This window comes from Cupressus sempervirens, chromosome 11 (assembly GCF_028749045.1).
Source record: "Cupressus sempervirens isolate cs-2001-9-10 chromosome 11, ASM2874904v1, whole genome shotgun sequence".
NCBI lineage: Eukaryota > Viridiplantae > Streptophyta > Pinopsida > Cupressales > Cupressaceae > Cupressus > Cupressus sempervirens.
In genome coordinates, this window is record NC_143128.1 from 196,982,162 (window position 1) to 196,995,974 (window position 13,813).

Below are 13,813 nucleotides of genomic sequence, written 5' to 3' on the forward strand. Positions count from 1 at the left end.
ACATTCATCTATCCTTCATTCTAACTAATTATCAAGCATATCTATATTGAAGATATAGGATTTGTGTTCATAAATCCATACATTTGTAGGGGCATACTTAATTCTTATTCTACAAATCAAGGTCAACAACTCCTTGCTTCTAAACACATTCAAGCATCTCATGACTGTGAACGATTTCTCTATCCAACTACGAGGGTTTATTGCAAGGTGAATCTACCTTTTTAAGAGTCGAACAACCTTGAAATTTTTGAGTAAAAACATTGGATACACATCATTACAAACAAACTATGTATGGGTGTATGTCCTATCAAACGACCTATACTTAAGTATATACAATCTCTTAAGCCTATAGGGTGCATCTTCAAAATGTGCAAATACTCCAACATTAAGACTAAGAAACCACTAAACCTTTATCTCTTAGTCGTCTACTTGGTCTAGGCTTCAATTATTCCAACCATGTCTTCAATGTTACCAGTAGTGATATTCTCAAAGAAAAAAATTGTGCTCTACATACATAATCCATTATACAATTATACAAGCAACAAGTCTATGAAAACATGATTTTTGAGTATTATTCCTCTTTGATAAACTAAAAACAATTACTTACACTGACAATGTCTTACAAATATAAAATTGTTTTTTTTATCCAAACAGTATGTAGCATTAATTAATTAAAATTGTTGCTACATTAATACAGTGAAATTTAAATAATAATAAAACTTTGAAATAAAGAAAATTAGCTCGAATTGTTATGGATAATCCAAAAAGTTGGATTTAAAAATCATACATATATATTAAGACACTTCAATTTTGAAAAAATACATATATATTAAGACTCACTTCAACAATGTGTTATAAAATTATACTTCTTTGAAATGGAAGTAAAACAAATTTACTGAACCAGTTTCAATGCACGGTTTATTATGAATTGAAGCAAACTAAATCGAAAGTGAGTAAATACGTGCATAAAGCTATATGACAAATTAATTAAATTCCGTAGACATCTTGAGGTTATGTCCATCTTTAACCTGCCTCCTGCTTCCTAAAAATAACTGTAGACCCATATTGGCTATATGCAAGCAATTTATTATTTGCTTCAATTTTCAGAGAACTCCACCATCCACTTCCCATCAATAACCACTACTAATAATATCGTGTCAACAAATTAAAAAAATTGAATCTGGTCATTTTCCCAAATCATTGGATAAAAGCAATTCAATGTAGATCTATGAATTTCATTGTTTAATGCATAAAAATCAATTATGATCAAGACAATATTAATGAAATTAATAAGTAGTTCCAATGTAATACTGATGTAAACAACCACTAGTAATAAGATATCAACTCGAAAAGAGTGAGTTTAGTCTTTTGTCTTTATTTGTTATATACTAGTAATTTTTACGTTGCTGTGTGTAAATGTATTAATGCCAAGCCAAGTTTGCTGCCCAAAAATGTTGGATGCCACTAAAAAAATCTATATCAAATCTACAGTTGCTCCAAATTATTCCAGACCTTCATAAAATACAAAACGTCTTTCATTTAATTCAATCTTTAGAGACACAAACTGGACCTACATCAATTATTTGACTCAAATGCGCATGCCCAACACAAAACCCTATAAACAACTAATTTATGATAGAATTTTGTAATCAAGAATACAAGTTTCAACATGCAGTAACATGTCTCTTTCTCAAGCTTACCAAACATGTCTTAGGCATCCGACAACCAATGCAGATTATGATACCTAGCACAATCTCCAGTAATCAAATATGTTGGCAATCTCATAAGCTGAGCTCTGACAGTAATTGGCAGTTAAATCAACCAACTTCAAATAGATTTCACATTGCTTAATCACTCTCGAGCTTCGTAACCAGGCTTGGTCCTCCTGTCTGCAATCTAACATATTCCATGCAACTTATAAGAGTATTTCCAAATAAAAACTAGATGCATTCTTATACTTGAGCCGTTGGAATATTGGGCTCAAACAAAAGCGAACACTTCATGGTGCAAGCTTACCTGAATAAGATTTGTATCTGGATATGTTGAAGCAACAAATATAACTAACATAATCATTCAGAAAAAGTTTAACGCCTATTTTTTATTTTTCAATTACGTATCTGTAACAAAATGTCACCCTTAAAAACTTCATTGAAAATTACGTGAGGATTCAATATCCTACTACAAAACAAAACAATCTTATAGAATACATCCTCGAAATATGGTTTATTCGACGTTTGAATAACAGAAAATATGGTTTTAAGGTTTAAATAACAGATAATACTACAACAGTCTCATTTGGAGGTAAAAGGGGGAGGACTTAAACCCAAGGAATTAATTCCAACTACTTGATGCATTAAAATTATTAAATTACAGACAGTCTTCCCTTGGACTTATAGATATATGAAACCATATCTGCAACCATGAACCTGTAATGATGGTTGTTTAACAAACTTTTGTTTCTGCTGAAGACATACCATGTCCTCAAAAGCATTGAGTCTCTTAAGCACTTAGTCTTGCTTGGCTTTACACATTGGACCCCACCGTCAACCTTCCTTAAAATGTATAAGATCTGTCAACAGTGGGACTGCAGATGAAAGATGCAAATATTGGGAGCAGTCTTTTACATCCAATCTGCACATGATATGTTAAGAATTCAGCCAAGGGTATCCACAAGATACCTTTCGTGTTATACACCAAAATAAACATTCGAGATCCTCGTATTTCTGTGATTGCCCCTGAGCCCCATGAGGCTGCAAAAACAACAGCCTTCATGGAATTGGGATGCTCAAGTATCTGAACCATCCAACCCAAACACTCCATGTGTGTGTGCAGAGAGAGGTCAAAATACTCAACAAAGTTCTCATTATTTAAGTTAATAGAAAGTCCTGACATCTAGTAGATTTCAAACAATTTCAAGGCATTAAAATTGAAACAGCTGAACAGAAACAGTAAAGAGAATAGCAATTAAATTATGCGTACCCCAATAACTGCAACATAAAACAGGCATGGAATGTTATTAGTGAATACTTGCCGAACATGTGGGCTGTAACTTCTATAACTGAGACATTATTTCACTTGGCCATTTAATGTTCTGAAGCAGAGTTTCAAATCCAGAACAAATAAGCATTCATTCTATCAATTACTATTCAAACAAGAACAAAAGAAACATAAGTAACTCATGCAATGATTGAAATGAAGGTCATCTGTAGACCACCCAAGGGGGAGAAACAATAAACGGACCAACTAAACATACAAACTCATGTGGATTGGTACAAGAGCAGTGTTGCACCTCACTTTGTACAGCCAAATCTGGCTGAAGTTTAGAGATAGGCTTACTAAAGAATACATGCTCTTTACACATTTTGCCTTTCATTCTCAAGGAGATGTACAAGAATACAAACAGACACCTTTAAGTTACAAAGAATCATCATGGGCCACTGTGGGGTTATAGTCACTGCGCCAGTAGTTCGTATCATTGTACATAGAATTGCCATTTCCATCATTCACTCTAGGATCAACTTCAGGTTGTGGACGATTTGCGTCTCCTTTAATTGGTCCAGCCTCGCCCACAATACCTTCCTTTAGAGCATGTTCCATAGCCTTTTGAGTTCCTCCCGTTTCTACACCAACAAACTCCACATTATCTTCAAACAAGGAAGTCATTTTATTCTTTGATCCATCATCCGGTACCTCACTTTGTGGTCCTGAAACAGAACCTTCCAGATTTATTTTTTTACCAGATACACCATCCATTTCCAGACCACTGCTGTGGTTAGCTACAGCTGATTTTGAATCATTACCTGTGTTCAATAAATTTTCAAGATCTGTGTCAAAAGGATTGCTTCCACTGAATGGGTTTCTACCAGAAGTGCCTTCAAAATCTGCAGTCTCCCTCCATCCCACCCAATCAGGAGGCTTGACACCAAATATCTCTGCAGTTCTTTCTTCACATTGAATGAAGGGGAAATTATCAGTTATGCCAACCTTCTCTAATCCTAGAGATAAATCATCAATTAAATGTAAGGAATCCTTTCCCTTCATTTCTAAGTCTACAGTTACACCATTCGGTATTGTACCATTTCCAAAGTCTGCAACAAATTGTGTAGCACATGCATTTTGAGAAGTGTCAGTGTCAACCAAATCCTCGTCTTCTCCTACAACAACCTCATCATCACTGCTACTACTACCACCACCACTATTAGCTGATGTTGCTGTGTTATTTACTTGGCTATCATCTATCCTTGGGGATGAAGAAACAAGAGAAGTTGCCACAGACTGTTCTGTAGGCCTATCCTCTTGAAAAGCAAACCAATTTGCATTTGTAAACATTGCTTCTCTCAACCCCCCACTGCACAAAAACCAATAAGCATAAAACAAATTAACAGAACGTGGATGCTAGAATTAGCTAACATCATGCTCAATTGGAAAATATAAAACAATGAAAAACTATTGCAATTTTAACATCCAAATGTAAGAATTTGTCAAAGTAGCAATTCAATTTTTTCTCTGTTATTTCTAATTTACATCAATTTTAACAGATTTTATGCAGTGTCAATTACCTATCCTGTTCCTCTGCTATCTTGATAGAGGAAACCACCATTTCAGCTGACTCGTCATCAAAAAATACATCCTGAAAATGCAAGTGGCATAGAAGAATGATTGTAAACGAAGTTGCATTAGTCTCCACTGTGAATAATTTTCAAAACTTATTATTTGCCACTATAATAAATCATACATAGACAAGGAAAAAATGGGCCAGAAAAAGTCCCCCTAGTGCAAATTTAGCAGTGAAGTGTACAATACCTCATCATCCCTATCAATCACCCCATGGCCCTGCACAATTATAGGAAACAAATAAAAGCATGAAATGGTTTGAACTATTACCATATGGATACAAAAAAGTTATATAACCAAAAATAAAGCAATTGCTTTGTAAACAATCTGAGATATTTTTGAAATATTACCTCTTCACCATCTTCATTGTCAAACATACCATAACGGAATGCTTGACTTAAGTTACTAGCCATTGTAGACACATCATAATCTCTGTCACGGAAGTCATCTTCATCACTGTCCATAGTCCGCTCATGCACTGTTGTTGGACGCCTGCCATTCACAGTAAAACAATAAGAGAAATAGTGGGCAGGAGAAAAGAAATCAATGGGTTCAATTGATAATTTTAACAAAAAACATGAAAGTTAAATGCATTAAACATATTTAGAAAAATAATCAACGGCAACTCAGGACGGGAGGAATCCAACACATGGGAAGAAGTCATTTATACTTTCCAATTTAGAATTTAAGACCTAAGTAGAAGCAAATATGAAGAAACTGCAAATTGATGACATTTGGATTCTGTAACAACAAATCGGCTAATCACAACTTTAGCTTCTCCATCTTCCAAAGTATCCTGAAAGAATGTAAACTTAAATCCCATTGAACAGCCACATATCAATACTGTTACAAGAAGCCTTATTATAAAGAAGAAAATTTAATAATAGAAAGAATGGATTTAGAATGTTACAAGAAGCCTTATTATAAAGAAGAAAGTTTAACGATAGAAAGAATGGACTTAGAAAACACAGGATACCAAGCGCATTTGTTCACAGGACAGGTAGTTGGAGTACGGTTTTTTAGGGTCTCTACTGACACTTTTTAACATTGAAGATATGAATACAGCAAGACAAAAGGAAAGATGGAAACAGAAAATGAGCTGATGATATTGAGACCTTTACTCTTTCCACAACGAGAAAGAGAACAAGAACTGAATGTCTAATAAGATTTAAACATATCAGAGCTGCGAGAAAAAGCTTAAGTGGTTCATAGAAAAGATGGAAAATGCTACTTGATATTGAAACCTTCACTTTTCTGCAGCGAAAGATAGAACAAGACCTGAATGTCTAATAAGATTTAAAGATATCAGAGCTGCAAGAAAAGCTTAAGTGGTTCATAGAAAAGATGGAAAATGCTACTTGCAAGGAGTTTATTTTTGTTAAGAGGACAAAGCAAGAAAAAAGCCAAAGCAATCCATTAGAAGATATGATTGACAGTATTTACTACTATTTAGGAACAGAGACATCCTTGAAAAGAGAAAATCTTGAAAGCTGAGGATTACTAAGTTGACATTGAGAACAATTCTGAGAGAATGTCCTCCTGACAACCGAGACTTCAAGTATTAACAATGAACATGAATAAGAAACTAAGAGTTGCATACATGTCCATAAGACATGCATCCAAGTAGACATGCTTTACATTGTAGAACACCATTGTGGTTTCAACGACTGCATCTGTCCAGAGTTATCTAAATGTTATTCATACCTTTTCTCGGACAAAAGACATAACGAAATGTAAAACGCTTCCTATTTTTATTTCAAAGAATATTTGGATGACCTTACTGCTCATGGTTGGAATTACAAACACTGGAAAAATCACCCAAGAATAATCTCAACAATAAGAAAACAATCAACGACTAAACACATTAGTTAATACTTGAAAAAACAAGGAGCTGCATGTGAATGGCTGCAGTTATAGGTTCTGGTACCCACCATAAGACATGCATGCTTTACACTGTAGAGCACCATTGTGATTTCACCCAAAGCATGTCCACAGTTATCTAAATGTTGTTCATACCTTTTTTTGGACAAAAAACATAAGGAAATGTAAAACACTTCCTATTTTTATTACAAAATAATAAATGACCATTTTTCTCATGGTTGGAATCACAATCACTGGAAAAATTACCCAAGAATAATAACAAAAATAAGAATATAGTCAAGCATACAACTAAACGACATCAGTTAATACTTGGAAGAAACAAAGGGCTGCAAGTAAATGGCTGCAGTCAAGAGGTATTGGTACCCAGTACCCGCCTCTATAAGATAATACTAAATTGAAGTTTAAAGGAGCTCCAAAGGAGAATCCCAGATTCAAGGCCAGCTTCGTTTTACTGTTTACATAAATGAAATGGAATTGTTTAGGACTTAAGAAATTTAGAGTTGAAAGAAAATTTCAAGAAAATTATCATGGAAGGTTATTATTTGATCATGATAAAATGGTAAAAAGATGAGCTGGAAACCAAACAAAAATGAAAAAAGGCTCATACCATAAAGAAAACCTTTGGCTCTGTTAAGAGTTGAACATTACAAAGGAAAATTCGTATCTCAAGGTGAAGTGATAGCAAAGACGTGCAACATCTTAAAGGTAAGCAAGGTCAGTTCTCCATAGCATTGCAAAGGCAGTGGCTGCAGTTCACTAGTATAGTTAACTTGCTCAAAGTCTTTGGCTGGTTTCTTGGATAGGGATGAAGAATCAACCACCGGTGCATTAAGATGAGGTCCAGTTATCTAAGGGGAGCATTTTTGGATCACCATTTACAATGCAATTATATCTGTCACAGCCTGGCATCTCAAGATATCATGCACTGTCCGAAAGAATCTGAAGTGCAGCATGTGAACGACAACAAAGCCAACAAAAACTGGTGCCAGCATCATCAACAAGATAATGCTGAAAAAATTGATTCTACTTTCACACTACTGAAATCAGATAAGCACGATCAAATTAACATTAAACTACAATTCACCAAGGGCAGAAGTAGAGTGAAAGGTTGCCATTTTCAGGTATGGAAGTAATTGGCCATGTAACGATGATGTGCAAGTATTAGTTATGCTATTCTGACATATATTTGTGTAAGATTGATCTACATGAGTAGGACTTGCCCATTTAACAAGAAACTTCATACCAATACAACCAACTACATGGAAGTTAATCATGGAACAAGTGAACTGCTAGCTCCAAGCTAGAGAAGTTAGCCACGTAACAATTGAACCCTAGTTCCAAGGACAGAAGTTGAGTGAAAGGTTCAGGTTTCCGATTTCAGGTATGGAAGTAAATGACCATGTAACGGCACATGCAAGTACTGTCAATGCTATTGTGATATATGATTTGTATAAGATTGATTGACATGAGTAGGATTTGCACATTTAACCAGAAACTCCTTACCAATACAACCAACCACATGGAAATTAACCACAGAACAACTGAACTGCTAGTTCCAAGACTATGGACTTGTTGATGGGTTAGCTTGGAGTAATAAGGTGACTTTTGGTTTATCTCTACGAAAACCAACATGGCCATTGAAAAACACGGATGCATTCATCGCATTGTCAACCAGCATCACTTGAAGTGAAAATAGATACTGTCTCCTGGAGATCTTGATGCTCATTGAAGTAAGCAATATAACCTGTAGGAAAGGACACCAAGATTTTACTCAAACAAAAATGGCCTTTCACAAAACAGTGGAATCCTGGTATTCAAATATGTTCAAGTTTCATGTGTAGGATGAAGGGTCGTATGCACTCAATTTATATGATTGCTTGGTATATTGTAAAAGCATCAAGTGTAAAGCCATTTACTTGAATATTTTTATGATCTATAAAAGACATTTTTGCTGATGTGGCTGGGTTTTTCCCTTCCCGTAGAAGGGTTTCCCCGGGATAAATGTATTAAGTATTTTGTGGACTGTTCATGCTCTTTTATTGCTGTTTATCTCTATTTCTGGGCTAAAACATTAACAAAATATACACATAATTCATCATTGACAGATGATGCAATGTTTTCTATCATTTTGCATGTCAGTAATGACTATTAAGAGTTAGTATACATTATACATATCACAGCTGAAAATAAATTGAGTGAAAAACTCCAAAATTCTGGTAACTCTCTAATTGGTTCATCAACAGCATGTTCAAACCTCAAAAGTGGACAAAGAGAATTTAAAAAATCATTTCATAAATGGGCAATGCATTTAAAGTCAAAGATGTGTATCATGGTTCTAACTCGTCTTAATATACAGGAAGCTCAACCTTTTTTCTGACTTGAGATAGCCATGGCTCTGTAAATGTTGAGCCAACCAAATCAGTTATTTATAAATACACTTCTTGCCCAGAAGGGAATTGATTTTCAGATTTAGAATTCCTCTTCTTGGTTCCACAGTCTGCTAAAAGTGTCTGTGTGTTTCTCCACTCTGGAGAACAGAAAAAAAAAAACTAATCACAAATTGCAAAACTTACCAATGTTCAACTCGTTGTTTTGTTGTAGAGAGTTGTTAACCAATATCAGTAATTATGCCCAAAGTAAACTGGACAATAAATTGTCCTCGGACTTTAGATGATTATTATCAGGTTTATGATATTCAAGGCCTATAGTGGTAATCTGGATGAGGCAAGTAACAACAGTTCACCAAGATCATTATAGTACAAAGTTGGAAAGAACCAAAGACAAAGAAAGAAGCTTTACTTGGTGTAAATTTTTCGATCCCTAGTTATGCCAAAGTGTCACATCAGAAGCTAAGTGATCTCAAGGAGAATCAATATCTAGAAATTAAAAAACTGCATGATTGATTTGGGATTCTCCTATCTTCAGATGCCTCCAAACCTGTGATTGCTTGAGGACAAGCGATCTAGGAAAAGAGGATGTCATGACCCCATCAAGATTCAAGCTTGCAGCATGTGAGCCACTAAGAAGTCAATGACTTGCATTTCCAATATCATCAACGAGATAATAATAACAAAATTGGCACTAGTTCCTAGCAATCTAAGAAAAACATACTCAAATGAAAATTGAACTATAATGTACCAAAAGACAGCAGTTGTGTGAATATTCGTGTTAAGAATACAACAATCAATTGGAAAAAATATTATGACTTAAAATAAATCTTATAGCCAAAGAGGACACAAATCCTCCATGGGGCAAAAACCTTGAATCTCTCCTGTCAAGAGAATGGACGAAAATCCTTAACTTGTCTAGATATCAAGCAACACATTAAAGTAAAATGGCTGCGAATTGGAAGAAGAATAAACATAGCAGAAAGTCAAAATAAGATCATTTTCAGATTAATGTCAAAGTGAAAAACCTGAATATTATTATAAAACTCATGATTTTGATTTCAGTTAAACTGAGAGATGTAAATAATATTATCATTTTAGAATAAGATATATAATAATTTTGCTTTAAGAGAAAAAAAGAAATGGACTAGAAAGGGACATTACAAATGGTATCTGCTTAAAAACAGCACTACACAGAAATTTAATCATAATTTGTTTTCACCATCTTCCAGATGTACAAGTACCAGACCTTCAAATGTCCAAGCCCGACTTGTTCTCTGACTTGTTGGTGCACCATTTAAATACAGAATTGAAGGTGTTGGCTCCGCATCATCCACACACACACTGCCAATATTATATATGATTGAAGTCTAAGGTAGGCACTGCATGCATTTTGTGGAGAGGTTGGTTTTGTGTTGTCTGTATTACATGTTCACCCTTATCAAGGGCATTTGCAAACAAGCAATGATTAGATGATTCCTTCCTTCTATGGATCACCTATTCACTATCCTCATATGTGGCGGGAGATTTCATTAAAGAGTGCACTTTGCTTCTTTTGCTCGTTATCTCAAAGAGATGGATGGGAAATATCAATATGCCTTAGGTCGAAGAGGTGGTTGACACAACATGTCTCCCCTAATGAAAGCGAGCGGTGAGTCCTGTTCAGAGGCATTTATTTGGAGGCTGGGAAATGTCAATATGCCGTAGGTTGAAGAACTGATTGACAGAAGAAATGAATCTCCTAGTGGAAGGTAGCAATAGGGAGTAGTGTAATTAATTCCGTTCAGGAGTATTTATTTTTTATGGTCTCTTTAAGTGATGTTTGGTTGTGTATGATGTTTCGGATTAATGGTGTCTCATGGTAGTATTTTTTCACTGATTTATCATTTTTAGCCTGATGCTCTAGGAAGCACTTGGTATAATTGCATGGCCATGTTGCAGGCATCTAGATCATGCTGAGCTCAAATCTCCTCAATTGAAAAAAAAAATATTTAGCTCTACATGGGTGGGGGGCGCTGTAGAACCTGACAATCATGTCTAAAACAACCTAAGATGTTAGAACGCTTCTCAACCCATTGAAATGCATGAAATGTAGGATAATTTGCACTAAAACTGTGTTCTGGTTCCAAAGTTAACAAAAAGGTGAAAAAAACTTACCCACAGGCCCACTGATAGACATTCTCCACTGAATTGCGGCTTGACAGAACAGTTGACTCCCAATCCATCCATTTCTGGTTTTCCTGATAAAATGCAACAGAACAGATAGGTAACTATCACACCAGGTAGTTCATCTTTATTTAATCAAACTACACCACATATTATAAAATCTCAAGCTATACGTGTATGATGTTTTCAATAGGCAATTCTAGGAATGGAATGCAATTATGATAACAACTTACTAAAAGATATAAAGCACTTAGAAAATCAAATCATATAACTTGCAACACGAATAATATCTTTGTTTTGATTATTTAATGGTCAATATCATAAATCTTGCAAATATTAGAAACTTTCTAATTCAATGATTGTTTCAAGATGGAAACATCATCTTTGTACATCTAACAATTTCATCACTCATTAATACCATTCATTTTTTACCCACTACTCTTATAATAAATACATCACTGTCCAGGTATCATAGAGTCATGAATAATGCAACAGTCATTATAATGAAATGGTTTTCAACCATAATTCTTAAAATTATTCATCACTATCTATAAGACAAATAACTTGAAGATATTATCTTAAATGCACAAATTCCAACATTTGGAATATTACATTGTTGCCTACCAGCTAGCCCTTAACTAACACATGGCTTGTCAAATATCTTGTTGATCACCAATTTTTACTCACAGCATTTATGAAGATTCTACTATTTTATATTGACGAGCAATGCTATTCTCTCTACAGTTTATTTGAGATAAATATACCCTAATAACAGTGTACAATTTATTCTCATGAGAGATGGATTCATGTTGAATCACTACTCATGAAACATGGGTCATCGAGTTTGACTCAAAAATCACACAGTTAAATCCTGATATTCACATCATAATTTGACTAGCTGTGGAAATCATCTCCTACTTATCAGTGTACAATTTGTTCCTTAGTTTATTTTATAAACGTGTTCTTTAAATTTCTGCAAAAAATATACATCTGCTCATTTTATCTGTGCCTTGCTACATATGCACACACAAATATTTAGAGTAAACTCTCTACCATACATTGAGGTTTGAGATAAAAAATTGATTCCATAACAACAAATGTGTCTATGGTAACTGAGGTCATATCTGGCAGCTGCTAATGTGTCTCAATTTTAAGATTATCAAATTGAGATCAAAATAATGAACTTTAAATTTTGATAATGCGGAGCAGTGAAAAGGGACTTTTTAACAGCAGATACAAACTTGCAGAAAATTGCAGGAGTTAGAAAAACATAAAATCTTGTCATGCACAGAGAGGAAATGTGTGTTTCAAACACGACTGTTCATCAAACAATCTGGTGCAGATAATACAGATGCAAAAAAAGAGACAATGTGCTACTGGTACAACAGATTGCGTGAAGGATCCATAATAAGAACCTGATGAATATGGATTGAAACGGAAGAGCTTCACTCAAAAGGAAAATCAGACCTCTCTTCCCAATGACCTGACAGATTTTTGGTCCTCAAACCCCTCACGACTTTCTTGCTATGAAACCAGAGCCAGTTTAGCACAGGCTCACAAGACACTGTAGTTTTTAATTTGGGTAATTTGAAAGACGGGTTTTTCATAAAATCAAAGAGCAGCTCAATATTAGGTGCTCAACATTGTAAAATTAAGGAGATAAATCATTGTCCTAAAGAAACACAAAACTAGCCAATGAGATTCCAGTAATACAGTTACCACACAAACACTTAGACATAGTGACTGATGCATTGTTTGATTATGCTTCATATAAAATTCAATGGCAATTGAGTATATGACCTATGATAAAACATTTTGAAATGATGGATAAGTTAGACTTGAGCTTGATATCCCTAAAAAGAAATTAGAACTGAGGGCTTTTCCATGTGGTGTTCCAATCCACAGAACATATCTCATAAATTTTCACAGCTAGGGGTGACCCAACCACTGTTTTATGTGCTCTTGTAATAGAATTCAATGGTGTTCAGCCTGTCATAAGTATTTCAAACTTTGGGTCTGTAAGAATTGAGCTTGATGCCCCAGACCAGAAATTGGATTCCTAACCACAGGTTTTCAAGGTGGAATTAGATCCAAAGAACATAGAGACAAATTTTCGTAATGTTCCATGACTTTTTTCAATTCTAATTTGTATTTGCAGCCTTTGTCATCTCATTTCTCTCGGAACAAGAATTGGTATAACGACTGTTCACCAGACAATCTGGTGCAGATAATACAGGTGCAAAAAAAGAGACAACGTGCTACTGCTACAACATATTGCATTAAGGATCCATCATAAGAACCTCATGAATATATATTGAAATGGAAGAACTTCACTCAAAAGGAAATTCAGACCTCTCTTCCCAATGACCTGACAGATAATTGGTCCTCAAGCCCCTACTGACTTTCTTGCTATGAACACAGAGCCAGTTTAGCACAGGCTTCACAAGACAGTGTAGTTTTTAATTTGGATCATTTGAAAGACAGGCTTCTCATAAAATCAAAAAGCGGCTCAATATTAGGTGCTCAACATTGTAAAATTAAGGAGAGAAATCCTTGTCCTAAAGAAACACAAAACTAGCCAATGAGATTCCAGTAATACAGTTACCAAACAAACACTTAAGACATTGTGACTGACGCATTGTTTGCTTATGCTTCATATAAAATTCAATCGCAATTGAGTATATGACCTATGATATAACATTTTGAAATGATGGATAAGTTCGACTTTGGCTCGATGTCCCAGAAAGAAATTAGAACCAAGAGCT

The 13,813-nt window shown here is 34.8% G+C and overlaps 1 protein-coding gene across 1 annotated transcript in view; it reads right to left on the reverse strand.

The window, feature by feature from the left end:
• Positions 1-3,102: 3,102 nt before the first annotated feature.
• LOC149528864 (uncharacterized) overlaps positions 3,103-13,813 on the reverse strand; it is a 38,621-nt gene continuing 27,910 nt past the window's right edge. Inside the window, exons 15-19 of the mRNA XM_089811709.1 lie at positions 11,040-11,122; positions 4,965-5,106; positions 4,804-4,833; positions 4,560-4,630; positions 3,103-4,348 (exon numbers count right to left, since the gene is read on the reverse strand). Of these exons, the coding sequence (XP_089667835.1) occupies positions 3,415-4,348; positions 4,560-4,630; positions 4,804-4,833; positions 4,965-5,106; positions 11,040-11,122 (1,260 nt within the window). The 3' untranslated portion in view covers positions 3,103-3,414. The remainder of the gene's footprint in view (positions 4,349-4,559; positions 4,631-4,803; positions 4,834-4,964; positions 5,107-11,039; positions 11,123-13,813) is intronic.